General features: G+C 38.7%; 1 protein-coding gene across 1 annotated transcript; it reads right to left on the bottom strand.

Moving 5' to 3' along the window:
* LOC103458086 (sphingosine-1-phosphate phosphatase 1-like) lies at positions 1 to 26,581 on the bottom strand. Its single transcript, XM_008398656.3, has 3 exons — positions 25,582 to 26,581; positions 12,254 to 12,343; positions 1 to 6,258 (listed from the first exon to the last, which is right to left on the bottom strand). The coding sequence occupies exons 1-3, from the start codon at positions 26,299 to 26,301 to the stop codon at positions 5,707 to 5,709; spliced, it is 1,362 nt and encodes a 453-aa protein (XP_008396878.2). The 5' UTR covers positions 26,302 to 26,581; the 3' UTR covers positions 1 to 5,706.
* Between the last annotated feature and the right edge of the window lie 206 nt (positions 26,582 to 26,787).

The raw sequence follows: 26,787 nt of genomic DNA, 5'->3' as shown, positions 1-26,787 counted from the left end.
TATATATATTATTTTTTTATTTTATTGAAAAAAAAAAACAATAAAATCAACCCATGACATGTTTATCTGGGAGCCTCATAAATGGAAACCCCAAAATGCCATTCAATGACAGGAATGTTTTCCCGATTTAAAAACAAATTAAACAGTGCAAAGCAGAATAAAAGATTAAATATTCTAAAAAGATTTAAAAATTCAGGAAATAGATTATTAAAAACTTTCTGTATGATAGTCTACTCAGTATATCTCAGAAATGTTTTGGGTTCTGCCTTCATAACTAAATAATTTCATTAAAAAATATAATCTACTATAAGCAAAGACAATGAGCAATTGATTGTAGGACACTTTCTGAAATGTTACAGATTTATATAAAAACATGTATGTAACCTTTGGAACACGGAAACACATAATTAACACTTAAGTGGTCAATTGCTGCTCTTCTTATGAAAGGACATTGTGTACAATCACTTTATAATTAAATAATGACTGCTTGCAGATATTGATTGTTGACTGATTGCTTGCAATCCACACACACCCAACAAATATTCCTTCTGCTGCTAAAATAACACTAATTATTAAAGTTAGAACAATGTCGTCTATAAGTTTTTTTTTTGTTGTTGTTTTTTTTTATGTTTTACATTCATTTTGTCCAGAATATTCGACCTTTTTGCTGTTCTGCTCTTCACAGAATACCCCAACCTGAATCAGGGGGATAACTAGCCCAGCTATCTGCTCCAGCAGGTAGCCAGTTAGCAGTTAGCCAACCGGCAGACAACCCATTAGCTAAATGTAGCTCAGAGAAACTGTTTGTTTATTAAAGTCAGGTTTATACCATGTGTGCCTTTTTCAACAAACTTTCTAATAAATGACATTAGAAGAAAAGTCAGGTTGCAAAAGCCAATATTAGTGGTTGTTCAGTGTGACAAATACACCAATTCTGTTGTTTCTCAACCAAAGAAGACCTTTGGCAGATATCAGTCTGATATTACCTGGGAAAATGAAAATGTTGCAAGATACCCTTTCTAGTTTTTGTCCTCCTTTTTCAGCTATGAGTTGCTGTCTCCTCTTCTTTCTCTCCATTATCTTAGTGTCTGACACTAACAGGAAGATGAACTTCTGGAACTTGGTTTCCATTTATTGATGGACTGATAAATGGAGCTTGCAGTGTGACATACTCCAGTCCTGTATGCATAGATTATATTTTCACATTGAATTGACTGTGGCCATACAAAAATTTCACTCTTTTGGGTTGCAGTCCCATCAACAGACTTATATAAAGCAATATTTTCGTACAAATGTCCCTCTTCATATTTGAAATATAAGTTTATATTCAAGCTATGGCAGAACCAATCTTCAATACAAGTAGAATATGTATTTCATCACAAATGATCTAAACAGGACACGAGGGTTCACACTAACAGGAAAAAGCAAAAAGCAATCATCAAAATAAAAAACGGAGACATGTTCCAGAGCTGCTCAGCTCACCCCTTCGCCATTTCATACTATTGCACTTCTGTGCCGTTCAGACCTGCTTTTGAGGTACAAAAAGAGCAATGTGTCAAAGAACGTATCCCATCTGCTAAATTGGTCACTTTAACCGTCATACAAATTAGTTTATATTACTCAAATACAGGTGATCTATCAGAAAGACGTAATTATTTTTTTTAGGTAGAATTTAGTTTGCTGTATTCATTTTGGTTTTAGTCAAACTTTCAACGACTAAATCTTTTTACATATTTGTCAGTTTTCTGTATATCTGTAAAATATGAAATCTAAAATTTATTTTCTCTTCAGAAAACCTGGCGGCTCGTGAGCGTGTTCAGTTGAATTATACACATAACCGAATTTAAATTCAGGAGAAGTGTTAAAGTTAAATAAACTGATGTGAAAATGTAAAGTACTTAGTTAGAAAATAATCAGTTTAAGGAGATGTAGTAGAAAAAGAAAGGGACAAAGTGGTTATGCACAAGAAAGAAGTGAGGGAAGACTTGGTGAAGGAGTGAACTGCTCAGGAGAAACATTTCACTGTGTTGGAGGAACAGCAACAATTTACCCCAGAGTGACAAACTGGAAGGTTGTTGTCTATAAAAGCCAAAACAATAGGAAAAGCCCTTCAGTAGTTTGTACGGTGGATTCCACTGCACATGTGCAATTAAAGGAAACCTTAAATATATCAGTTTCATATATACCAGCATTTTTAATGTGAGGTTCTGTAAGATATACAAGATCACCATCTTTAAACACACCGATACACACTACACAAACAGTGTTGGGTCTTAAACAATCATGAACGTTTTCAGTCAAAGGAATAGAAGGAGTTAAAGGAAACTCTTTGGAATAAAGAACCACATCTGAACATTCAGTGGGTTAACAAAATAGTTTTAGCTTCTCCTGTCTGAGAAAGTCATTGCCTCATTTCTTTTTAAATCTTTTATTTTTTTTTATCTTTCAATTAGATTTTATTGCATGTGAAATTCATGAAGTTTTCTAACAGTGCCCTTGTTTCATTTAAAGAAATACTAAAACTGAAATTTTAACATCTTTATAAAATAATCTTCGGGGATAATTTAGCTTTACAGAGTTGGGGGTGGGGGGGTATTAAAGGGACAGTTCAGTATTTTTAATGTGAGGTTCTGTTATTTTTAATGTCAGCCAGTTACCATTACCTGTGGTAGAAGATTTTATTGGTGTTCATTTAGTTAATACCAAATGAACACCAAATCTACAGTAGCTGGACCCAGAGGATGAAGCTAAAAGCTAGTCAAGCAGAATTCTACCATCTAAAAACTAACAAAGCAATTTATGTTAACAATAATTTGAATGGTTATTTAAACAGAGACTGATTAAACTTACGGTACCCTTTAGACTATTCATTAGCCTCAGCCTCCTGCAAAACTAATCTGGGCTTTTAAAAATGATTGTGATGAGAAAGTTATAACCTTAACATTTTATGGTTGAAGATGTGCTAAAACATGTGACAGTTTCACAAGATATGTTAGGTAAAACTAGGGTTATATTTTCATAAAGTAGTTCTAAAGAACAAGCAAACTTTCACTGTTTTTATGGCATTATCAGGAGTCTAAATATAGTGTAAATCTGTTTGGATTGTACTTCACATGCTCTGGTTTTTTATAAAAACAACCCAGCACGTTGGTTTTTGTTTGGTTAGGTTATTGTGAAGCACAATCTAAACAAACCAATCAAAAACCGACATGGTCTGCAATCAAACTCACAATCCCTGCAGTACATACACTATATTGCCAAAAGTATTTGCTCAACCATCCAAATTATGGGAGTCATGGTCACTTCCATGGCCACAGGTGTATAAATGAATCACCTAGGCATGCAGACTGTTTTTACAAACAGAATGGTTCGCTCTCAGGACCTCAGTGAATTCCAGTGTGGAACTGTGATAGGATGCCACCTATGCAACAAATCTAGTCAAGAAATTTTCTCGCTCCTAAATATTCCTCAGTCAACTGTCAGCTGTATTATAAGAAAATGGAAGTGTTTGGGAATGACAGCAACTCAGCCACCAAGTGGTAGGCCAAGAAAACTGACGGAGTGGGACCAGCAGATGCTGAAGCACATAGAGCGAAGAGGTCACGAACTTTCTGCAGTCAGTCACTACAGACCTCCAAACCTCATGTGGCCTTCAGATTAGCCCAAGAACAGTACACAGAGAGCTTCATGTAATGGATTTCCATGGTAACCAGCTGCATCCAAGCCAAACATCACCAAGTGCAATGCAAAGCGTTGGATACAGTGGTGTAAAGATAGATACACATGATAGATATCATGTCATGACTATGTTGTTTTTGGTTGGGTGAACAAAATCCTGCTGAAGATCAGTAGCTGTTAGCGATCAGTAGCACACTGCTGGCGGATGTTTAGTGCAACACGGAGCACAAAGCTGACGTTGTTGTTTCTCCCTACATCCCGTGGGGGGCGCAGGTTGCTATAATCGATAGTAGCCACACAGGCACACCTGCTAGAAGAAAACAAACACACCCAGTACAACACTTTTATTCTACTGGTTGAGAGGTTGCTAGGCGACTGTGCCAAAAGGCAGTTTCATGTTTCGTAAGTGAGTTGAGAGTCAGAGCAGATACTAAGTGTGAGTGCAAGGAGTATAAGAGCTGTCACTCTTATTTTGAGTATGAGTTACACATTTTGAGAAGAAAGACATGAAGTCCTGCTTTCAAATTGAAAATGTAAGCAAAAGTATTAAAAGTTTTGAGAACAAAAGACATGATAACTTGTTTTCAGCCTGAATATATGTGCTCTTAAATTATGGCAGGAAAATTCTTCCAAGCGAGCGAGAGTTTTACAAGCAAAGATTTGCTCAGAGCAGAGACTAAGTGTGAGCGTGAGGAGAAGCTTTGAGTACAATCATTACAAGTTTTAAGAAAGGCATGAAGTCCTGCTTTCAAAATGAAAATGTAAGCAAAAGTGTTACAAGTTTTGAGAACAAAAGAAATTAAATCTTGCTTTCAGAATCCAAGAGCACATGTGTGCTCTTGGATTATGGCAGAAAAATTTCCCCATTTGGCCAAGTTCTGTCAATGGCCAAAAATCTGTATAAAACTTAAATTGGAATTTTAGAAAAAGCATAAGCGGTATCATCTGAAGATTTCTTAACATATTGTGTCTTGCTTAAAAGTTGAATGGAGCTTTGAAGTTGAAGTAGACAGAAGTTGTGAACCATAAAAGAGCAAAAGTTGTTGCTGAATTTTGTGGAATTCTGAAGAATTTCAATGCATTTCAATGGGGTTGAAATCTGCAAAAATTTGTAATTGTATTTCAAAAAGTATAATAGTTGAATTTACCAGAAGTCATAGTACAATGCTCCAGAAGAAGCAGAACGATTTGATATATGAATTGTTGAAATTCATATATAAACAATGGCAGAATTAGTTAAGTGCAGAATTACTTGAGTGCAGAAAAAGGTATGGAACATTGAAAAATAATAATAAAGAGAAACACAATCTTAAGAAGTGAGAATGCCGAATGCAGTTTTACTTGATTATACAAGGTGTTAAAATAAATGTGGCTAAGCTGCGTAGTCTGCATTTGGTCTAATCATAGTGCCTAAGTTTGGACTGTATACTTGTATTTGAAGACAATTCCCCCAACTGGCCCCTAGGAGGAAGCACTTCACCCCAAGTTACCTACTGATCCAGTGTTGGGTGTGTTCATGCGGACGTGCTGCAAGGAGACTGTGACTGTAATGTTGAAGCACTTTGAATGGTCAATATGACTATGAAAGCACCAGGTACAGGCCTAATCAGAGGCAATCTGCTGCAGGTTAGATATTACCTGCTTATAACCTTTTAGCAAAACCTCTCATTAAAATTCTTGAACTATGTCTTTAAAAAGGCATCGGTGTGGTTAGTGTAAAAAAACACACCAACATAGATAGGTTTGTCTTTCCACAGGTTCATCTTTTAAAAGAGTGCCACTTAAAGGAAATTCTCCCTCGCCCTCCTCCTGCTCCAGAGCTTACCTGAGTCTGTTGGAAAAAACAGCAGAAAGGTTAAGAAAGAGAGGAAGGAGTTCAGTGTTAAGGCTTTAATGCATCTCAGTCAGTTGTGGCCCTAACTTCCTGTGGAAGAGGAAAAAGTCTGGTTGGAGATGTAAAAACAGTATTGAAATGCTGGCTCTCCAATTCCTGCCTGGAGACTGACCGTGCACTGAAGCTACATCCATTCATGAGTTTTCCATGTACTTGAAGAGCAGTGGAACCAGGAAGAGCACACTAAAGCCCATGGTCCCATAAACAATGTAGCGGTACGGGAGTTCTACCTCCACATGCTGCCGGGCCTTCCTCAAGTCTGAGCTGGGCACCCTGAACAGCCAGCACACCAGTGGGATGGTGATGGCCTTCATCAAGGCCCGTATCGCCACAAGGACTATCACTCCCAGAACCAACCGCAGCATAGCGCCACACACCAGGCCGCCACTTACAGTAGGCACCAGGAGAGGGAGCTGATCCGCCGTCAGGTCTGGCATCAAACCTAGGAGCTGGTTTACATGAGACGCCAGGGCCACGCCAGCACCCACACCCAGGATCTGAGCCGTGTCACCTCGAGAAGTGCTCCAGGTGTCCAGGGTGAATGAGAAGAGGGCCAGGGCCAGGGGTATGGAAACGATGACCAGCGGAGCGTAGCGGGAGCTCAGGTTGAAGCTGTCAATCATGTCCAATGCAGGGAGAAAGAAGAAGAGGATGAGGATGCTGTACAGGATGCCAACGATGACGTCCTGCAGGGAAGAAGCACAGAAACAGAATCTGTGAATCCACAGCATGACTGTTGTCTGCATGAAGCAGAGAAAACATACTGGGATGGGAATCTCAAATCATGAAATGACCTTCCAACATTTTGAGTTTATAAATGCATAAACAGCTACTGTAATGCATCTTTTATGGTTTTCATGAGAGTCAGATCAAGCTTAGAAACACGTGCTTTGGTATATTAAGTTAGGTAATCTACACTCTTAGAAATGGCTGTAAATTTACGGCGGAATTCCAGCTGTATTCAGAATGCCACACTATTTATATTCTCAGGAATTTTCCCATTTTTGATTTTGTTTTTTAGTCGCTTCATTAGGATTAACCCAGAAAGGGGCACAAAAGCCAGTCATGGGAAGATGGTATCCAAAAAGACAGGAAAGACCATTCAAAAGAAAAAGTGACAGTCAATGTTCAGGTTTCCCCCCTCATCAAAAACCTGATAGATTTGAGTGGCATCTCATTCAGGTTAGTTGTTGTCCTTTTCTTTTCTTTGAAATATTTCTGTTTCCATATTATTCAGGATCTAAATTGTATTGTCTTTTCTTTTTCCATGTTGGATGGTGCCTTCATCTGCATCTAATAAAGTAAGTGCCACTTGGACTCTTGAAAACCATTAATAGTTCACATTTTAAAACCCTGTTATTACTAGAATTCCACATTATTTCAGCCATGTTGAATTTTAGATTTTGGAAGTCCTTTTTCATTGATTTGCTTAGTGATTACCAAAGCATGGATATATCTTTTAGAACTGTGTTTTTATGTTCATAAGATTGTAGATATTAATGAGTTAAACACAGTTTATGTCGCTGTAAACTGAAAGTCTTCAATTTTTATTTCAGTGTTAGTGAAGCTATATATTGACTTTGAAGGCATTTTTTTTACCAGTTCTCAGAGGAATATTTATGTGTTATTCGTTTTGAATGTTTGAATATACTGAAAATATGTGTGGTTTGAGGCATAGTGGTGCCTTTAAATAAAAATTCTGTTCTGAAGGTTACTACCAAGAAAACTGTAATGCTACTTTTTAAAGTATAGTCTTAGTTTTACCATAGAACATTAATACCTAACCCAGTGTAAGCTTCTTAGAAGTGCTACAATTGGTGCGGTTCTAAAATGCATAATCTGCATAATCAGAACTTCGCATAACACAGGGTTAGGGTTAGGGATGTGATACATCCTCTTCAGGATTAATTACGGTCAGGATTAATTACGGTACAGCTACTGTGCATTTACAGTAAACTACATCCTCTTCTGTGTATAGTGTGTAGTGTTATGGGGTTCCCCTATCTGACTCTGCTGACTTCCACTCACATGTGATGTGGACCTGTCATGTGGTCGAGGGATCAGGGGAGCGGGATCTGACAACACTGGAAGAGCGGAGAGTTCAGTGTGTGTTAGCAGTGAAGCTATTCAGTTGAGTGTAACGATTTGTTAGAGGCGCAGCTGCAGCCTAAGAAATAGCAGCTCGCTCTTATTTCTAATAAATCATGTTGGCGGTACTACATCTGCGGTGTGTTGGCGTCATTACAGAATTTAACACTTTAAAAGGTAATTACAGGATTGAAAAGGTACATGTCCAGTAAAATACTGGTATCTACAGACACCAGCTTTTTTTTTAAATTTTTTTTTACCGTTTTTCTGAAAGAACGATGAAAAAAAAACAAAAAAACTGGCGTGTGTAGGTACCAGCATTTTTTTTGATCATTCTTTCAGAAAAATGATAATTACCTTTCTTTCAAAAGAACGGTAAACTACTGGCAGCTATAGATACCAGTATTTTATACAGTATACAGCTTTTATATATTTATACAGCTTAATACAGTAGCAGAAATAATCAAATAAGTAAAATCAATAATCTAGGCTATCTTTCCCTAATGCTGACACTGAGAGCTAAAAGAGGGAAACTTTGAGAGAGACGGACAGAGTTTGGCATCTTGAACCCCAGAACTGGCCTGATGATGAAGAAGGTGCTGCAGCAGCAGGAGGTTCCCAGTACAGGAAGAGTACTGACTTAGAGCGGCAGGTCTCGGGCCTCAGGGTGACTTCCTCATGCGTGTAGCGGTCCTCAGCTTCTTGTCTTGCAGCTCTGTAGCTCCCTTCTCCTCGTCTCACGATCTTCCTGGTCCCACGGAAGGAACACACCAGTTCTTCCTCTTTGCCTTTGTCTTTATCTTCGTCTTTATCTTCATCTTTGTCTTGGTCTTTGTCTTTGGGGTCTAAACCCAGTTGATGTGAGAAGTGCAATTTGAAGTCACATGTTGTGGGGCAGCTGCACAGTGGCGCAGTTGGTAGAGCTGTTGCCTTGCAGCAAGAGGTTCTGGGTTCGATTCCCAGCCTGGGGTCTTTCTGCATGGAGTTTGCATGTTCTCCCTGTGCATGCATGGGTTTTCTCCGGGTACTCTTCCTCCCACAGTCCAAAAACATGACTGTCAGGTTAATTGGCCTCTCTAAATTGTCCCTAGGTGTGTGTGTGCATGGTTGTGTGTCTCTGTGTTGCCCTGCGACAGACTGGCGACCTGTCCAGGGTGTACCCCGCCTCTCGCCCGGAACGTTAGCTGGAGATGGGCACCAGCAACCCTCCCGACCCTACTGAGGGACAAGGGTGAAAGAAAATGGATGGATGGATGGATGTTGTGGGGCTAACGGTTTGGTCCCCATGTGCAGAACAGTCTTCAGCTCTGTGGCCCCGGCTCTTCTGCAGCTGCAGAGTTCTTTGTCCATCTCGATCTTGGCTCGAAGCTGCCTGAAGGATCCAACCAAAGATTCCTCTTTTGCACCCACCTTATAAAGGGTTTATCCACCTTTTGGTGTGTTTGCATTGGCTGGCTTTGTTACTGTGCCAAGCAGTCAGCCAATGACTGTCCAAGCATTGGCTGACTGCTTTTAGACCCATCCAAGGTGGATGGGTCTCCACCTTGGATGAAGACCCTTGGAGACCCGATGACCTGATCTCTGTTCTAATGTCCCCGAGTTGCTCAAGAGTCCTCCTACGTCTGTTTCCTGCCCAACCTTTTCTTAAAGTTTAGCAATAAGGCCTTGGTTACCTCTGCTCTCCTTTCAGTTCCTCTTTCCCCCTGACCTTTCACCTACTATCTACCTTCAACACAACATCAGTGACCTTTAATTACAGTTGCAACATTTTACACCATTTCAAGTTCAATGTCAAAATCACATTTATAACCTTTTAGTTTCTCTGATTTAACATTCATTTATAATGTTATAATAACCATAACTTATTAGTTATTCTTATTATAATCTTACTTACGTTACTTGTTACTTGTTTCACCTTTAAGTACTTCCATAAGTGTAAGAGTAAGTTTAAATATTCTTATAATCAAACCGACATCAACCACTGGTTAAACCAATATTAATTATTGGCTTAATTATAAGTTATTATTATTAATTTAAGTATTTTACTCCGGGTTTTATCCAATTACTCAAAATGTTTAGATTTTATTCTTTAAAAACCTTTAATGCTTTAAAATAAGGAATGGTCTGAACTATTTTTATACTGATGCAAACTGGAAAACTTCCTCTTTCTTCAGGAAACCAGCTCTTCCTGTTCCATGACTCTCTTTCTGCCTGACTATGATTTTTTATGATTAAATAGAAAAAAGTAGAATTAAAGCTAAGTTTGCAGGACACAATAACAACAAACACAACCAGATTAATTTTATTACCGTCTGACTCTACTGTTGGGTCTTGACGTCACCTGTGTAATTAATTTTAAGGCAATTTTATTTATTATTACTATTAAACTAAAATCTCCAGCATGGGGAAGTGGGATGAGCTCGACTTTTCTCGACACTATAGACGCCAGAAGTTTACCGTTCTTTCACAGTGTCCGTACCGTACTTGCATTGACTGTAATCTGCTGTCAGGATTAATTACGGTACAGCTACTGTGCATTTACAGTAAACTTCTGACGCCTATAGCTGCCAGTATGTTACTGTAAATTTACAAGATTATTTCTTAGAGTGTAGTAAATAATTTTCTGTCGGACTAAAAAGCTACTACAGCTATCAAAGAAGTTCTTAGAGACCGAAAGAATCAGAGGTGGTTAAAATCTGAGTCAACAGCGCTGTTCTACTACACCGCCTCTAACCGGTTCGGTCCCGTTCTGCCCCGGCCAGATTAATTTTCCATTAGCAGATCCGGTGTGGTTCTGCCCGGCTGTTCTCAGATTTTCATACCTACTTCAAGGGTAATTCTAGCAGCACCGAGCAGGGTATGGCACCAAAACCATTTGATTGACAGCTGCTGATTGGCTCGTGATTTATGTCACTGAAAACTCCACACATCATTTAGTTTAGCTGTGGATATGCCGTCAAAGAGCTGCTCAGTATGAGGAGTTTAATCAGGAGCAGCATCTGAAAGACATGCAGTAAGTTTTGCAGCAGAATGACCATGAACTAGCAGCGCTGCTAGCAGCTCCTCTCTCTGAAGAATGGACAGTGCGGAGCATTAACATCAGCAGAGAGTTGACCACAGCTGCTGCTGCTCATGCCCGCCCACAATAATGAGGAACAGACTGTATAATGTAAAAGCTCGCTATGCGGGGAAGGACTGAGCCCACATTAACTGGTTAGTGTATGATGTGCTGGTGGAAAAATGTCTTTAATGTCAGTGATAGGAGCTACTTCAAAAAGTCATGCACAGATAATTATGTTCTATACTTTGCTTGACGCAGAAGAATATTAATACAGTGGAAATTCAAAGACTCACCTAATGTCGGTCTATGGCTAGGGCATATGATTATAACTTTAAATTAAGTATATTTTCAGTATTACAGAATTTCTTGATTTTTTTTGTATCTATGATAAGAACTTAGTTTGTTTTGGTAAAAGTATTTTGAAAATGTTGTTTTGAGATAAATAACCTGATGATACTGAAATACTTAAGAGTTTTTGAGCTCAAATTTATTTGGGTTGTCATCCATAATACATTATTATAGCAACAACATGTCAATTACATAAAATGTATGCTTTTATATAATTGACTCTAAATCCTCAGTAATCCTTTAAAATCTGTGATGTAATAAATTCTAAGCCTTGCATGTATTTCTCATTCTTTCTGCCTTGCATATCTTAGTGTGTAGAACCGTGGAGGTCAATCTAATTCAAATTTAGATCCAATAGAAGTTTTACAGAAGCATACAATTCAAATTATATATATGAGGGATTATTATTCTCACTCATATCCACTTTTCCTTAATTACCATGTTATGAAATTTAGTGAATGATAGTGTTCTTATATTATGCACATACAGTCTTGAGAAAAATAATTTCACTTCCAGATCTTTGTCTTTTAACTTTTTGCAAGAACAACTTGAACTATAAAAAAGCTAAAAACTGAGTAAAAACATAAACCAAAGCTAGTTTTTTAAAAATAAGGAATTCCTTTTTGCTTGTCAAGACTGCTTGACAAGCAAAAATGTAAGAAAATGTACTTAAGTAATCTTTGTTGCCTTCAGGAACAACATTAAATGGGTTTTTGTTGCTATAGTATTTTCTGTTATTCTGACGGGCAGTGGTGATTGGTGAACACTTCAGTATATTAAATTCACATTCATATTCAAAAGTAATTTTTTGATCCAAAAGGGATATTAAATGTTGTTGTAATTCATTTAATTAAAGAGTCACTGTAGTTGGTGATGGCTTTGGGCAGAAAAGATCTCTTGTAGCTCTTAAATTTGAAGATACCTCTGACTAAGAGTCTCATAAAGAGATCAGGTTATCAATACTTTTTTGATTTTATGTAAAATCCTTCTTTGCACCATTATCACAAGAGAATGTTTATTAATATTGCCATTTTGCGTCTCCCTAAGCATGTTCAGTTATGGCATGACGCATCGGCTAATGATTAATGTAATGTAAATAAACCACTAATAATAATACTTCAGCTTTACTTGGGGCTGGAAGTGTCAAAGTTGGCTCCATGTTTGAGACTGTGTGTGAGACATACCAGAACTGAGTGCATCCCCATGTAGATCCGGCTGGAACAGACCAACAGACACCAACAGAGGGCCAAGCTGAAGCCCAGGGTGTAAGGGTACTGCAGAGATGAGAAAAGGCACACTTCAACCGGGAGCATTCTGGTAAAAAGTTTATATAACCAGATGTTTTGGCCATAAGATGCACACAAGTAGATGCACATGAGTTTAAATATCCTCAAACCCATTCTCATCTATGATCTGTTTCTTGTAATTACTATGTCTGAAAGTTCTTTGCAGGGATGCACGTAAGTTATTGCATTCAATACCACAACAAAGGCAAAAATAATTGCATTGAGGGTAGCTGGACTTTATAGAACCAGAAAAGAACATGACAAAATGCTAAAGTAATTCAAAACATCAATCAGAAGTGTTAAACCTCTAATTAAAAAGAAAAGGAAATAGACATATTCACTACGACTAGTTGGGATTTACTGAAGAAAAATGGAAGATGAGGGATTCTCGAGGTCAGCCTAGGGCAGGGGTCCCCAAACTTTTTCCTGTGAGGGCCACATAACTTTTCCCTTCTCTGGTGTGGGGCCGAAGTCGGTTTGTAACAGAAAAAGTGTGACGATTGCAGGAGTGCCTAAATGTAAAAATATATTGTTTTCCAGAAAGCACAACCAAATAACCCTCTCTGGGTTCTTCACAGAAAAAATCCAGGAAATAACACTATTTATGAAATAAATACCGTATTTTCCAGACTATAAGCCAGACCACACTATAAGCCGCAACCCCAAAGTTTAAAAAAAAAAAAAAAACAGTAAACGCATATAAGCCGCACCGGGCTATAAGCCACAGATATCTCTGCTGCTCCAGGTTTTCCACAACGATGCAGCAGCAGCAGAGGGGGACGGACACCCAAAATTTGAGTCATAACAGGTCAATTGAATATCACATTTATTACGGTTGGAAAAAGAAAAGTTGCCAAGTTTAGATTGAACTGATTACGGTAGTTTCCGAACGGTAACTGTAACAGTAAAAGTGCTGATCCTTCATGTCTCCTACTAGCATGTGCTAAATGAAAATGGGCGCTTTCTTCTTCTTCTTCTACTTTTTCCTTCTTCTGCTTCTTCTTTAGATTTCAACGGCAGCTTGCATCCATTATTGTTGCACTACTGCCATCTTTTGGATCCTAATATCTATACCTCAAATTCTCATAATGAGCCCAGTACTATTTAAAAAACGAAAAATCTTCTTTTTCCCCTCAATGCTATTTAATTGATCAACAACATTCTCAAATTCCAATCCCCTATTAAAACCTAATTCCGTTTTAATAGGCGCTTTCTTCTTTTAATTCCAATTTTGACTTCCAATGATTCACTTCCTGCTAAAGAGCCCCCTGGTGGTTGAAGAAAAATCTACATATAATCCACATGGTTCAAAGCTTAGGAAAAAAGTAGCGTCTTATAGTACGGAAAATACGGTATATGAAAAAAAATCTAAATGCTCTCTGGTATTGTTCAGGGGGCTGGACCAAATGTGGAGGTGGGCCGGATTCGGCCCGTGGGCCGTAGTTTGGGGATCACTGGCCTAGGGCATAAGCAAACTAAACGGCTGCTTACGGGGGGCTGAGATAAGTTAGCAAAGCAATGTCACAAAAAAGGACTTATACTTCAGGGACAGAAAAAGAATGAGGAAGAAGAGAAAAATGCAAAGATCAAGGTATGTTTTCATGTGTCTTGGTAATGTGGTGTTTATCAAAAAGAACTGAAGAGCTGCTAATAGAATATTAGTGTGATAACGACCTTGAACGGTCCAGTTCAACAGGAAAACATTTATCCTAGTGTCTTTGTATTTCTGTGAAACTGAGTTCTAACTTTAAATGAGTTGATTCTCGTGGTTTGCTCTATATGTTTGATGACAATAATTGAAACCTCTCAATGTTTGACCTTGTTTAGCAAAATGTTTTTACATCAGGCTACATGGTTACATGTTGATTTATCAATGAGGTACTCTAAGCTGTAGTTGGCAATATGTTGTTTGCTGCTGAGCATAATAATTTATGTGGCCAAATAAGCAAATATTATTTTTACATCAACTTATAAGTTATGAAACTTCTCCAGGAGCTGTTAAAATTATGTGAAGGTAGAGAATCAGTCCAGTACAGGTCCACATTCTTTGGCAAGAAAGACTCACCTGGTATAAATTTAATTTTTAGCTATTGGAATAACTTAATAATTGAATAATTTAATCAAAGTAAATCATAAATATGTGTGTATATATTCTATGTTAAGTAGGGGCCCATTGAATGCAGTTTTAGGGCCGATTGCTGATCTTTTTAAGCATTTTTTTTAGCCAAAAATGTTCAGATTTTGGATGAGAGCATTTTATTTTCTCTAATATGCCGCTAAATATCACATGAAAGTCTCTGAGTTGGCAACAGTGGGGTGACTATTGTTAACTGCAAATGTGCAGGCATGCCCTGGTCGGCCAGTCTATGGAGTTTGCATGTTCTCCCTGTGTATGGGATAACCATGTAAGACAATGGACCATGGACATGGTGACAGTTTTAAAAAATAAGTAAAAAAGCATTTTTTTTATTATTATTATTAAAATGACATACTGCAGCTTTAAATGTAGGTTCACATCAAACCTAAATGTAGGTTTGGTACTCTTGGAATTAGAGGGGACAATTTTTAGGTTTAGTTCACTGCGATGTTCTATAAGTGTGAAAATGAATGAATGTTCTAAACATTGTTTGATTTCACTGCCTGTGTGGTGGGAGAAGCAGCAAAGGGTCATTATTAATTCAGTCATTCTTTGTTTAAAAAGTGCAAATATTGTTGGATAATGAATGGCTTCAGTCAAATACTAACAATGAGGGAAATACTTATTTTTGTTTTATCATTCATATTCTCTGAAAAATAACAAACTTCAAAAAATTTGCCAGGATATGTGAGCTAATGAATTCCTATTGTATTCTTACACTGAAAAATGTGTCCAACCTTTAATTGACAAAATTTATTCAGTAAAGAAAATGTATTTATTTTCCTACCATGATAGGTGTAAACAATGTAAGTGTGCCACAGGAAAACTTTAAACGTGTCATTCAACGCACTCTCTCTCTTGGTTTTCTCATCCAGGGTGTCAAACACACAAAGAGACACACGCAGACACACACACATACACGCACACACACACACACACACACACACACACACACACACACACACACGCGCGCACGCACGCACGCACACACACACACACACACAGAGACACGTACACAAATAATACACATGCACAATAAAGTACAGGTGGTAATGTTAGCTTAGATAACTAGTGTTGGCTAACTTTGAATAAGGCTAATATGTTGATTCATGATAATGAAACTGTCACAGTACTCATGATTGACACAAACACATTTGTGAGATAAAAAAAATAAAGATAATACTTAAGCAAAAGAGTTCTTGCTGTGTAAAATTATATTATTCAGGGGTGACACTTGGGTCTCAGTGTGTTTGGTTCACAGAAAAATGTTTTCCTGACAGTCACAGGTTTGTAAGAAACAAAGATTCCCATTAAATTCCATAAGAAATGAATGCAGGTCATTTTGGACCCACTCATGGAAGAATTTGGTAGTAACATAAAACATGCTATTTCTTAAAATGTATAAAAGGTAAATTAAAAAATTTGAATCGCATATTATTAACATGTTTCTTGAGGAATACTTGGAATATGAAGTGGTGAAAACTTTTCATTACAAAGATATTGCAAAAAGATGACCTCACCGGGTCAAAAAGGACCCACTTATGCAACAGAGGGTTAAGAAGAAGAAGAAGACAATCCAATGTACTCCAGTATTTCCACCGTGGGCAAGACTAGAGAGCTGTCTAAAGATGTCTAAAGATACAACAGACACTGACAGGCGTCTGCCTTTCTCTGAAGAACCACTGAGGGGAGGAGACAACCAGGTGAGGAGAAACTGTTCTTATCTATCGATTCAGTATTTTTATCATACAGACATTAGGCTGTTGTTGATGTGCTGTTAGCTAGCTGCTAGCTAACGACTTTGCTAGCAAAGCAAGATAACTAAAAGCTTCTTCCCTGTACCATTAATGATATCAGTCATTCTTCAGTATTGTTAATGCAATAAGGGCACATCGCCTGTCCAAAACCGATCATCTCCATAATGGATATGTGTCCGATCTTCTAATTTCCTTTGCTGCATAATGTACATTTCATTTATTCTGGCGTTAGGTAAATGTATCTTGAAGGAGAATAACACTTAAATAAAAGTCCAACAAGGATATTCATTTAGAATTTGAAATAACTCACCCTGAATTACCATGATGGATGTAATGAATGTAATAAAAGTGTGTCATTAATGAAGGGGAAAAAACTCAACCCAGGCTTTAAGTTTAGGGTCTGGTTCGCAGAGTATGAAGTTAAATTTGTTTTCCCAATTATTCAATGGGGGGAAAAAAAAAAACTAACCTCAGTTTAGTAAAATAAAATTGTAATCAAAACTTTTGGAATTGTAATGATTCCTTTTCGTTTTGTTTAAAAAAATTTTTTTATTAAATAACTAATTTTTGTCTTGTGAACATAAAAAGTTATTTGCCAAACATAAACTTTTATTTGCACACATCAGAAATCCTTTATTGCGATTTTGGGCCCTGCCCACGAGTCATGTGAGAATCACAAGCAAAACTTTGAGTCACAAACAAAACCTTAGAATAGCAAGAAAAGATTTATGACATTAGTTCGTGACATAAGTTTGTTTTGCAAAAAAAATTCACTTTATGAGACAAATGTGTGATTTAAATGTTTAAAACAAGTTTTTTAAGCAAAACTCAGTAGGCTTTTCTCATGGTGACATGCATTAACAATTAAATTTTTGCATTTGTTTTTTGTTTTTTTCTGCAGTTCCACCTTAAAGTTTGCTTTCCTGAATGGACCATCTTCATCTCCACTGCAGCAAACAGGCAGCTCTGTTATAGATTACAGTCACTAAAAGGTTGCATTGAGCCCTTGTTTATATTTCTAATAGTGTAATTCTGTAAAGACAAAATATGTCTGGTGGTCCAGCTCTGATTTACATATCCTGCTAAATTGCGGGTTTGAATATTGCAATACTTTCCTATAACAAAATAGACCTGCAGAAAGAAATTACTAATAAAATATCTTACATATGCATAATGTTATGCTCTATGTAGAGATTCTCCTTAGCTTTGATTGTATATCTCACAATTTTGTAATTTACCATTGTTTATTAAACTTTGAAAGCTGAGAGGCTTTCAAAGTAGAATATTACAGAATATTAACAAAATATTCTGTCCTAAAATACGGTTGGATGTGCCTTTTTTTTTTTTGAGCACCTGCCCCTTTAGTGGTCTCTGCACGGCCCTGGATGTTAGGGACAAAACTGTTGACCTACACAAGGCTGAAATTATTTAAGTAAGAAGCTGGATGACAAGGTGACAATTATTGGTGCAATTATTTGGAAATGAAAGAAGTACAACATGGCAACAACCCAAAACATACAGCCAAGGAAACAAAGACGTGGCTCCAGAAGAAGCATATCAAGGTGATGGGATGGCCTAGCCAGTCTCCTGACCACAATCCCATGGAGAGAGACAAAATCTATGGAAAGAGCTGAAGCTTCGCGTTTCCAAACGCATGCCTAAAAACCTCAAGGATTGAGAGATGATCTGCAGAGACGTGTGGGCCAAATTACTCCTTAAAACCCTTTGGAGACGAGGTCTAAATGGCCATCCCGGCGCGCATTCTTTCTCTTCTCAGTGCGTCAGAGCTCGCTATGAAGCCACGCAGCGATTGCTAGCAAAACTACTACTAACACTGCACACACCACGAACTCTAACTAACACACTTAAGAGTCTAAAAAACCCATCGAAACACTCTTAGTAAATTTCACAGCATCGCTGCGCCCTAGTCTCTTGCCGTACCCAAATCCCCCCCTCCTCTCTCTCCGCGTGTCTCCGTTCTACCTAGCAACAGACTGTCAACACATTTTCACTGGTTGTTACGAAATGTGGTACATTTAGACCCCACAAAATAAGGCGGAAATGATCGATCATATTTCTGGCTTTATTTTGAAGTAAATAACCACAAAACCAATATAAAAACACCACTTTTATAAAGTTTGAAGTCCGTGCTGTCCAAAAGAGTTGAAATAAAAACTCGGTATGCGTCTGTGTTACGAAGCCTTATAAATGCGTCACATGCTTTTACGCCCCGTGGCGGGCACCGACTGCACAGGTTAAGTGTGTGCACACCTTATAAAAAAATACAAGAAACATCTGACTACTGTGCTGGTCAACAAGGGTTGCCACCAAATATTAAATTGTTTCACTGGGGGGGTCAAATACTTATTCTTTCAATAAAATGCATTTTTTTTTCTCTCATTTTATGTAATTTTCTCTTTTTCTTTTGATATCCTATGTGTTGCTGTTAAAATAGAGCTGGCATACAATCATAAAATGTTCTTTTGTAAAAACGTTTTTAAAATCACTGTATATTTACATTTGTCTTAATATAATTTGTTTGAAGAAGCAAAGGTTTTTGTTTATCTGAAAGGAACTCATATTTTTCTGAGATGAATGAAAAACCTATATTATGCATTTGATGCATTTCTTTTGAAGAACTGAAAACCTAATAAGGATGTTATACTTTTTTCATGTGATAGTGTGATGCAAGAATTTCATACTGACTGATTGAGTGATAGGAAGAACTCATATCAGTGTTTTACTAATGCATTGCGTAAAGATTTCAGAGTCTAAATTATGAGACATTGTGAATGCTTGCTGTCCTGAAGCAATAAAACAAATGAAACATGTAATAGAGTAAACAGACTGTTACAGTCAGTATGCCAGTAAACCTAACATGAAAACGATCAAACACTAAATGTTGACCTGTGTAGCACTGGCTGTTTCTTTCTGCATGGAGTTAGGGGGGAAAAAATTAACAATGCCTCCTTGTGCAGTTATAAAGTTCAAAGTACAGCTACATTTAACAGTTTATGGTCTTTGCTTGTTGAAATGCCTTCGCTGTACTTTCACTGCCTTCTGCTTTCATCAGACAATGTGTTTCATGGATACTCAAAAAGCTTGATGTGTTTCATGGTGAATATGGTTTTGAGAGTGAGTTTCAATTGAAATTCCTTCAATCAAGTCACTGCTTTGGATCAGAGTATGATATTTTTAATAACTCCACAGTATTTTATGTTGTAATGTTGCCCTTACTCTACAGTATATTCTTAATTCTGTTTTTATTAGTGGTGAGATTCAATTAAAATGTTTTAGTTAATTTCAGGGTCTGTAATATATTGATCGCAATTGCAAAGTCTTTGACAAAATGATTAAGAAATGTGGACTGTGGACCCTAACAGCATTTAGGACATCTTTGCTGCTACATGTCTAGAATGGAGGTGCCATTTTAAGCTACAATGGCTTTGCTGACAGGCTAACTCCTTATAGCACAACTTGAACACAATAGTTTTTTCCAACATGCATCAGATTGTTTTTGAAGCATAAATGAGCCCCCATTGGCCCAAGGGAAGCAGCTTTGTTGTTGCTTGCAGTTGTCACTTACATGCTCCTACCCCACCAGGGATACGGTGGTAGAAGTTCTTCTGGCAATCGGCAGGTTGTTAGCTTGATCTCTGCTCCTGTACATGGCAGCCTCACTTCTATCAGACTGCCCCAGGTCAGCTGTGGCTACAATCCAGGAGCTTTCTACCATCAGTGTGTCAATGGGTAAGTGAATGGCTGAATGTAGAATGCAGCACTTTGCAGCACAATAGATGTGCAAGTACATCTATTGGGATGATGTACAAATAGCTTGCAAGTACAGGCTATTTTGTCAGATTTATGGGTGTACCAGAAAAGAGCAAAGGTTCCGGACGTAAATTTAACATGCAAAATATAAATGTGATTGTGTTAAATTTATGTAATTAATTTATCAAAATTAAAGAGTCCTGGTCCTAGTTTATATATATTTTACATTTTTATTTTCATATGAATCAGCATCTCTCCGAGTACTCCGGCTTAATCCTACAGTCGAAAAACATGACTGCCAGGTTGATTGGTCTCTCTAAATTCTCCTAGGGTGTATGTGTGCTTGCTTGTTTGTCCTGTCTGACTTTGTGTTGCCCTGCGATGGACTGGCGGCCTGTCCAGGGTGACCCATTGACCGCTGGAGAGAGGCATCAGCACCCCTTGCAACCTCACTGGGGATAGCCAGAATAGATGGATAGATTTTATTTAGATTTTATTTTAGATGGATAGATTTTATTACAACTTTCACCAAACCAATATTAAGACAAGTAATTATTTCATGCCTGCAACTCAGCAGTTAATTCATGAAGCTGAAGGAGAAGCAACAAAATGCAGTTCATGTGTCTGAGCAATCTCACAATCTCTTTCTTTAACCGATTGTGGAGACATTCTAATCTTTCACATAACATATCACAAGATCCATGCTAACACTGTTGCCATGCAGCAAGAAAGTCCTGGGTTCAAATCCCATTTGGAGGCTTTCTGCATGAAGTCTGCATGTTCTCCCTGAGCATGTATTCTCCAATTACTTTATAGTCCAAACTTTGTGTTTCTGTGTTAACCTGTGTTAGCTTGTTGACCTGTTCAAGGTGTACTCAGGCTCTTGCCTGATGATATCTCACGGTAGACACCAGCCTCATGCCATGCCAAGCTTTCATTGTTAAAGATGTTATAAAGGCTAAATTAGACCAAAGGAAATGGCACGTTATATCACGTTCACAAGTAAAAACTAGAGGTGTGCCGATCGATCGGTCACCGATCATAATCGGGCCGATTTTCGTGAAAAAGTGCATGATCGGTGATCGGCAATCATTGGCTCTTGTTGCCGATACCGATCACCTGCATCTCATTTCGCAGCCTGCCTGTGCAGCTGGTCTCCTCTTTCCTTCACACTGCGCAAACACGCAGCAACAAATCCTAAGCGATGTGGAACTATAACGCACTGAGTGAATGGGGAAGTTTGCGTGTTGCCACGGAAAATTGAAGCACACAACAAAGCTAATATGACATAAAAACAATGCCATACTTGACGGAGTTTGGCTACATCGAGGCTCACTGCAGTAAAAAAGACATATGGAGGATCAGATAGCAGGTAAAGCAGCGCACAGCTACAAACACTCACCCGGATTATTGGCATGACGGTCAGAAAGCTAAACAAATAACCCGCAAAATTATTTAAGTCTTCGAGCTGCGATGTAAGACGCTGGTTCTGCTCTCGCTGTTGAACCGCTGCTACGCGCTACAGGTAGTAATATTTCACAGATGGAGCGCCGCTTCTGCTCCACCTGGTAGTGACTCTCACACCAAACCTCTGCTTAAAGCTGCAGCATCTAACTTAAAAAAATACATTTTACATACGTATTAAAACTTTCGCTGTCCTAACATGAGACAGATCATCTCTAAAAAAAAATTTATCTCCTCCCTGCTTTGCATAATTACTCCGCTCAGTCAGAAACAGCCACTCAGAACTAGCAGTAATCAGCTAGCCGCCATGCTATCAGGAAGTTTTCATTCAGTAACTCTGGATTGTTTATTGTAATGGAACCTTTGAATGTTAAGTTGTATACTTGAATTTTTTTGTCAATGTTGAGAGGTTTTATTTTGGCTCTTTGCATTATTTAGCCTCTTCAGAGCCTTCATATGTTATCAGTCTGTTAAAGATAGTATTACAGATAGCAGTACAATTTGCAGAATGCCTGTTTTGTTTAGTTTTCTTCTTGGAAAAAGTTATTAAAAACAAGTTTTTGTCTAAATTAAGGTGAATTCATGGTTCCTTTTTACACATAATGTAACCGGTAGTGTTTATGATAAAAATAAAAAATAAAAATAATTATGTGATCGGTATCGGTGATCGGCCCTCATGGGTGAACGGTATCGGCAGGAAAAAACCTGATCGGCACATCTCTAGTAAAAACTAATACCATAGTATCTTATGTTTTGAAGTAAACTCTTTTTTATTTAGCAAATGCCATGCATCTGAGTGTTTTGTAATGGTGGAATCATAGGGACTAAAGACAATTGCTCAGTGACAGCTTATCTGAAGATTATATGGAACACACCGCTCCATATGATCCACAGTGTGTGTAAATAACTATATTTGATTATAATTTTAAATACCTATGTGAATCTTACGGAAAAGTCTATTAACTCCTTGCTAGTTTGTAACATAAGCACTATGTTTATGTTTCTTTCAAATAAATAATCCATCCATCCATTATCCAACATAATTATCCATAGTTGGGTCAGGAGGGGTGCCATCAGTCAACAGGTGAGAGGCGGGGTACACCCTGGACAGGTCGCCAGTCCATCGCAGGGTAACAGAGTCATACAGGACAAACAACCACACACACGCATGCGCGCACGCATGGACACCTAAGAGCAATCAATCAACCTGAAAGTCATGTTTTTGGACTCCAGGATACCCAGAGAGAACCCAAGCATGCAAGGCAAAAATGCTACCAACTGCCCTACTGTGCAGCCCCAAATAAATAATGTAAGATGTAAATATGTCAAACTGTTTTTCAGGACAGTTTCAGTTATTTGACGTATGTGTGATCTAATGTTTTCCACTGTTTAAAACTGATTTTGGGCAGCATGACGGATAGTTTCAGGTGTGACAGATGTAAATAGTTAAAAAGGGGTGTGTGTGTTGGTGCCCAACATGTGTGACACACACGATCAGGTCCGAGCAGCGGGAAGATTCCCCTTGAGGATGTTAATTGAACCTTAAATAAAAAAATCCAGGTAAATTTTTTTGAGCATATGGGATTCTACTACGGACTTCATTCTGATTTAAAATAATTGAATTTTGGGACATTTTTTGCTGACATAAACTGAGTTATTTAAACCTAAGCTGATATTTTTGAGAGAATTCTGCTACTGCTCAGCTATTTATTTTACAGTATCATCATTTATGCTTACTATTATTATTTTAGATCTGTGAATAAAGTTATTGTTGATAACATGAACAAGTTTCATAAGTATTTATTTGTCAACAAATTAAGAGTGATTATCAAACTGGGTAATCTAAAACCTGGAATAAAACTTCCTTGTATTGTAAGTTCCGCTTTAAGTCAAGTTCAATGTCACAAATTTATATTTCTAATAAATCACCAAACAACTGTTTGTGCTTTCTGTTGCCAACTGTCAGTTAAATGAGCATCGTAAAACTCTAGCCTGTCTGATTAACTTCTAATGTGTCCTGGACTCAAATGTCCTCATAAATAGTTCAGCCTCTTAGCTGCATCCTGATTAAATACCCATCACTTCCTGAGAGAAAACGTTCCCTATTGAAAACATTCAAAACATGGGCAAATATTTAAAGAAGCTATTTTTTTTTACCTTTTCTTTTCCCCAAATAATCCCATTGAGACTTAAAATGTCTTTTACAAGGGAAACATGGTCAAGAAGACAGAGGTGAAACAGACAACACAAAACAGACTGCTTGAAACAACTGGTCCTCTAAAAGCAGTCATTAGCAGCTTCCAGTAGCAGAGTATATTTTGTAGATATGGTATAAGGGGTGGTCTGAGTCTGGACCTGTCCTCCTCACCTTTTTCTTTGGTCTTGATTGTCCCTCCCTAAAGTGTGGGGCTACTCCGCTCTACAACAGTGTTGTGTGCAATTATGGTTCTGTAAATCTGACTTTTTTCTGCATTTCCTTGTTTAGTTAGTTTTGAAGTTATTTTCCAATACTCCATTTCATTTTGTTGTAGTTCATTCATTAAACTGATTTGATTCCCATTTTATCATAAAACCATTTATGCACCCGCCCGCCCGCCCGTCCGTCTGTCCATCCATTTTCTTACACCCATGTCCCAAGTGGGGTCAGGAGGGTTGCTGGTGCCTATCTCCAGCAAACGTTTCGGGCGAGAGGCGGGGTCACCTGGACAGGTCACCAGTATGTCGCAAGGCAACACAGAGACAGACAGGACAAAGAACCATGCACACACGCACACACACGCACACACACACACACACACGCACACGCGCACACACACACACACACACACACACACACACACACACACACACACACACACACACACACACACACACACTAGGGCGAATTTAGAGACACCAATTAAGCTGACAGTCATGTTTCTGGACTGTGGGAGGAAGCCGGAGTACCTGGAGAAAACCCACGCATGCACAGGGAGAACATGCAAACTCCATGCAGAAAGACCCCAGGCTGGGAATTGAACCAAGGACATTCTCGCTGCTGGGCAACAGTGCTACCAACTGCGCCCATCATTAAATGTATATATTACATTTTGGGGTTTTTTAGTAGCTAGATTGTAACGTGTTTGTCCTCTTCCTGATTTTCTATTGTTTGCATTTTTGGCACACTTCAGTGATTCAGAACATCAAACAAATTTTAATATTAGTCAAGACAGCACAAGTAACACAAAATGCAGTTTTTAAATGAAGGTGTTTACCATTAAGGGAAAAACATATCTAGACCTACATGGCCCTGCATTCAAGAGTGATCTCTTGAATCAACAACTATATGCTCCAAAACACACAAAATAGGCTTTGAACTGACCTAACTTAACACTGATAACAGACCTAATCAAGCTTCTGTTATCTTGTGTTACTATGTGTCATCATGTTTTGGCTGATTTTACAGCAATGAATCTAAAGAAGCCTCTGCCTGAAGACTGTTGCTGTATGACATCCTAATGACCAACATAACATGATAACAGTTCAGTTTCTGGGCAGCAGAGATGATATTCTTCAGTAACATGTCCTGGATCACACCATCAGTTATTTTTAGCTCTGATAATCCATATGGTCAGAAGGAGAACAGAGAGATGATGGAGTTGGAGATATGATCCTTTCTCATCATGTTTGATGGAAGACATGTTTGAACTTCCTCCTCTGTGAGAAAACCGCCAAATGTAGATTTAAATGCGCATTGGCCTTTGCACCAAAGCCCAGAAAATGCATATAAGTTGGAAAGGACACTTTTGTCCTCCCTGAAAAGGAAAACAGTATAACAGAGTCATACTTTAAATTTAAATCTATTTTAATAATTTCTGTTCAGCTGTGACCCTTTGAGTAGATCATCGTTATTTAGTCTGTGGTTCAATGCTTATAAAGCTGATTGACGAGGCCCCAATTCAAACTGTGCTTAAGGCCTCAAACAACATTGAGCCGGCCCTGCTGGTGTGCTAATGCAACTTCCTTTGTAAATAATACTTCTGGCCAGGAGGAAATGGAACCTGACCACTTCTTCACATTTTCAACAGTGCAGTAGCCTGGTGTGTGTTAGTGATTACCTCCCAGCGGCCATGGGTCATGAAGAACAGGGAGAACGGGATGGCTGTCCCTGACATGGCGTGGGTGGACGGCATGCTGTACTCAGAGTTGTAAAACATTTCCACTTTGACCACAGGTGGGGAAGCGGGTCGGGGCCAGCCGATCACATCCTTCGTGCACTGTCCCACGTACATGACCCAGACCCACACCATGATCAACCGTCTGCTGACGAAAGCGTCCACATTCCACATGATGAAGGGGAAGAAGATGATGTAAAACAATTCGTTTCCCAACTCTGTCCCGAAGGTGAACAAGTAAAACAAGAAGCGGTTCTCGATGACAAACTCCTGCCCCGCTTCGCCCGTCAGAGAATTTCTGCGGAGGGGTTTAAGAGTGCTGCCCCGCACAGCGACACTTTCTCCGCCTGGGGACAGAGCAGCCCCGTTCGGGGGAGCGTCTTCCATGTCATGCTTGAGTTTTCTAGGGTCAGTCACATCTGAGATCCTCCTCTGAACTCCCATACTGGTCAACTGTTCATCTCCTGTTTCCCCGGCTGTGTGATGATGGAGAGCCCCGTTGTTGCGAGAACGAGCCTTATTTACTGACCTGCAGCTGTCAGAGGTTGAACTATCGGCAGGAACAGGTTCTGAAAGAGTGCCCCGTATCCCGCAAATAAGCTGAAAGCGGGCGACAAGGTGAGGGTCTTGGAGGTAACGGAGGTACTCCATAACTCTCACCATGTTGAGCTGGCTCTGTTCGCGGAGGTGCAGGAAGAAACATGGACTTGTGTACTTCCTCTGAGCTGTGGGTGTTAGCTCCCAGGCTGCCGTCTGCTGGCTAGGGCAGCTATCTGAGGTGAAGCGCGAACCATGAAAAGAGCTGAGAAAGTTGAGACGACGACCCGTAAAACATGTACAACGCAGTGCAGGAGACAGTGGCCTGTTCGGTCACAGCAGAAACACAAAGACAGACGTGAGATTCAGGGAAAAGTGGGAAACAGACTTTCTCCATTGCGTTCAAGTGCTGTTGGAAATCTTGCTTGTTTTGTCATGTTCATATTTGGTTGATAATAATCCACGATAGAACTGTACTGTCATAAACTAGCACATGAATAATATTATATTTGAACTAATTGTTGATCAGGTTCCTTGTGTTGCAAACGTTTTTCGTTGGAGATTTTGTCTGGTTTCTCATAGCACCTGACTGTAGCCAGAATAAGCCACAGA

The sequence above is a fragment of the Poecilia reticulata genome, chromosome 22 (genome assembly GCF_904066995.2).
Source record: "Poecilia reticulata chromosome 22, P_reticulata-male-v2, whole genome shotgun sequence".
In the NCBI taxonomy this organism is placed as follows: domain Eukaryota; kingdom Metazoa; phylum Chordata; class Actinopteri; order Cyprinodontiformes; family Poeciliidae; genus Poecilia; species Poecilia reticulata.
The sequence above is the reverse complement of the archived record's forward strand: the minus strand, read 5'-3'. Positions and strand labels throughout refer to the sequence as shown.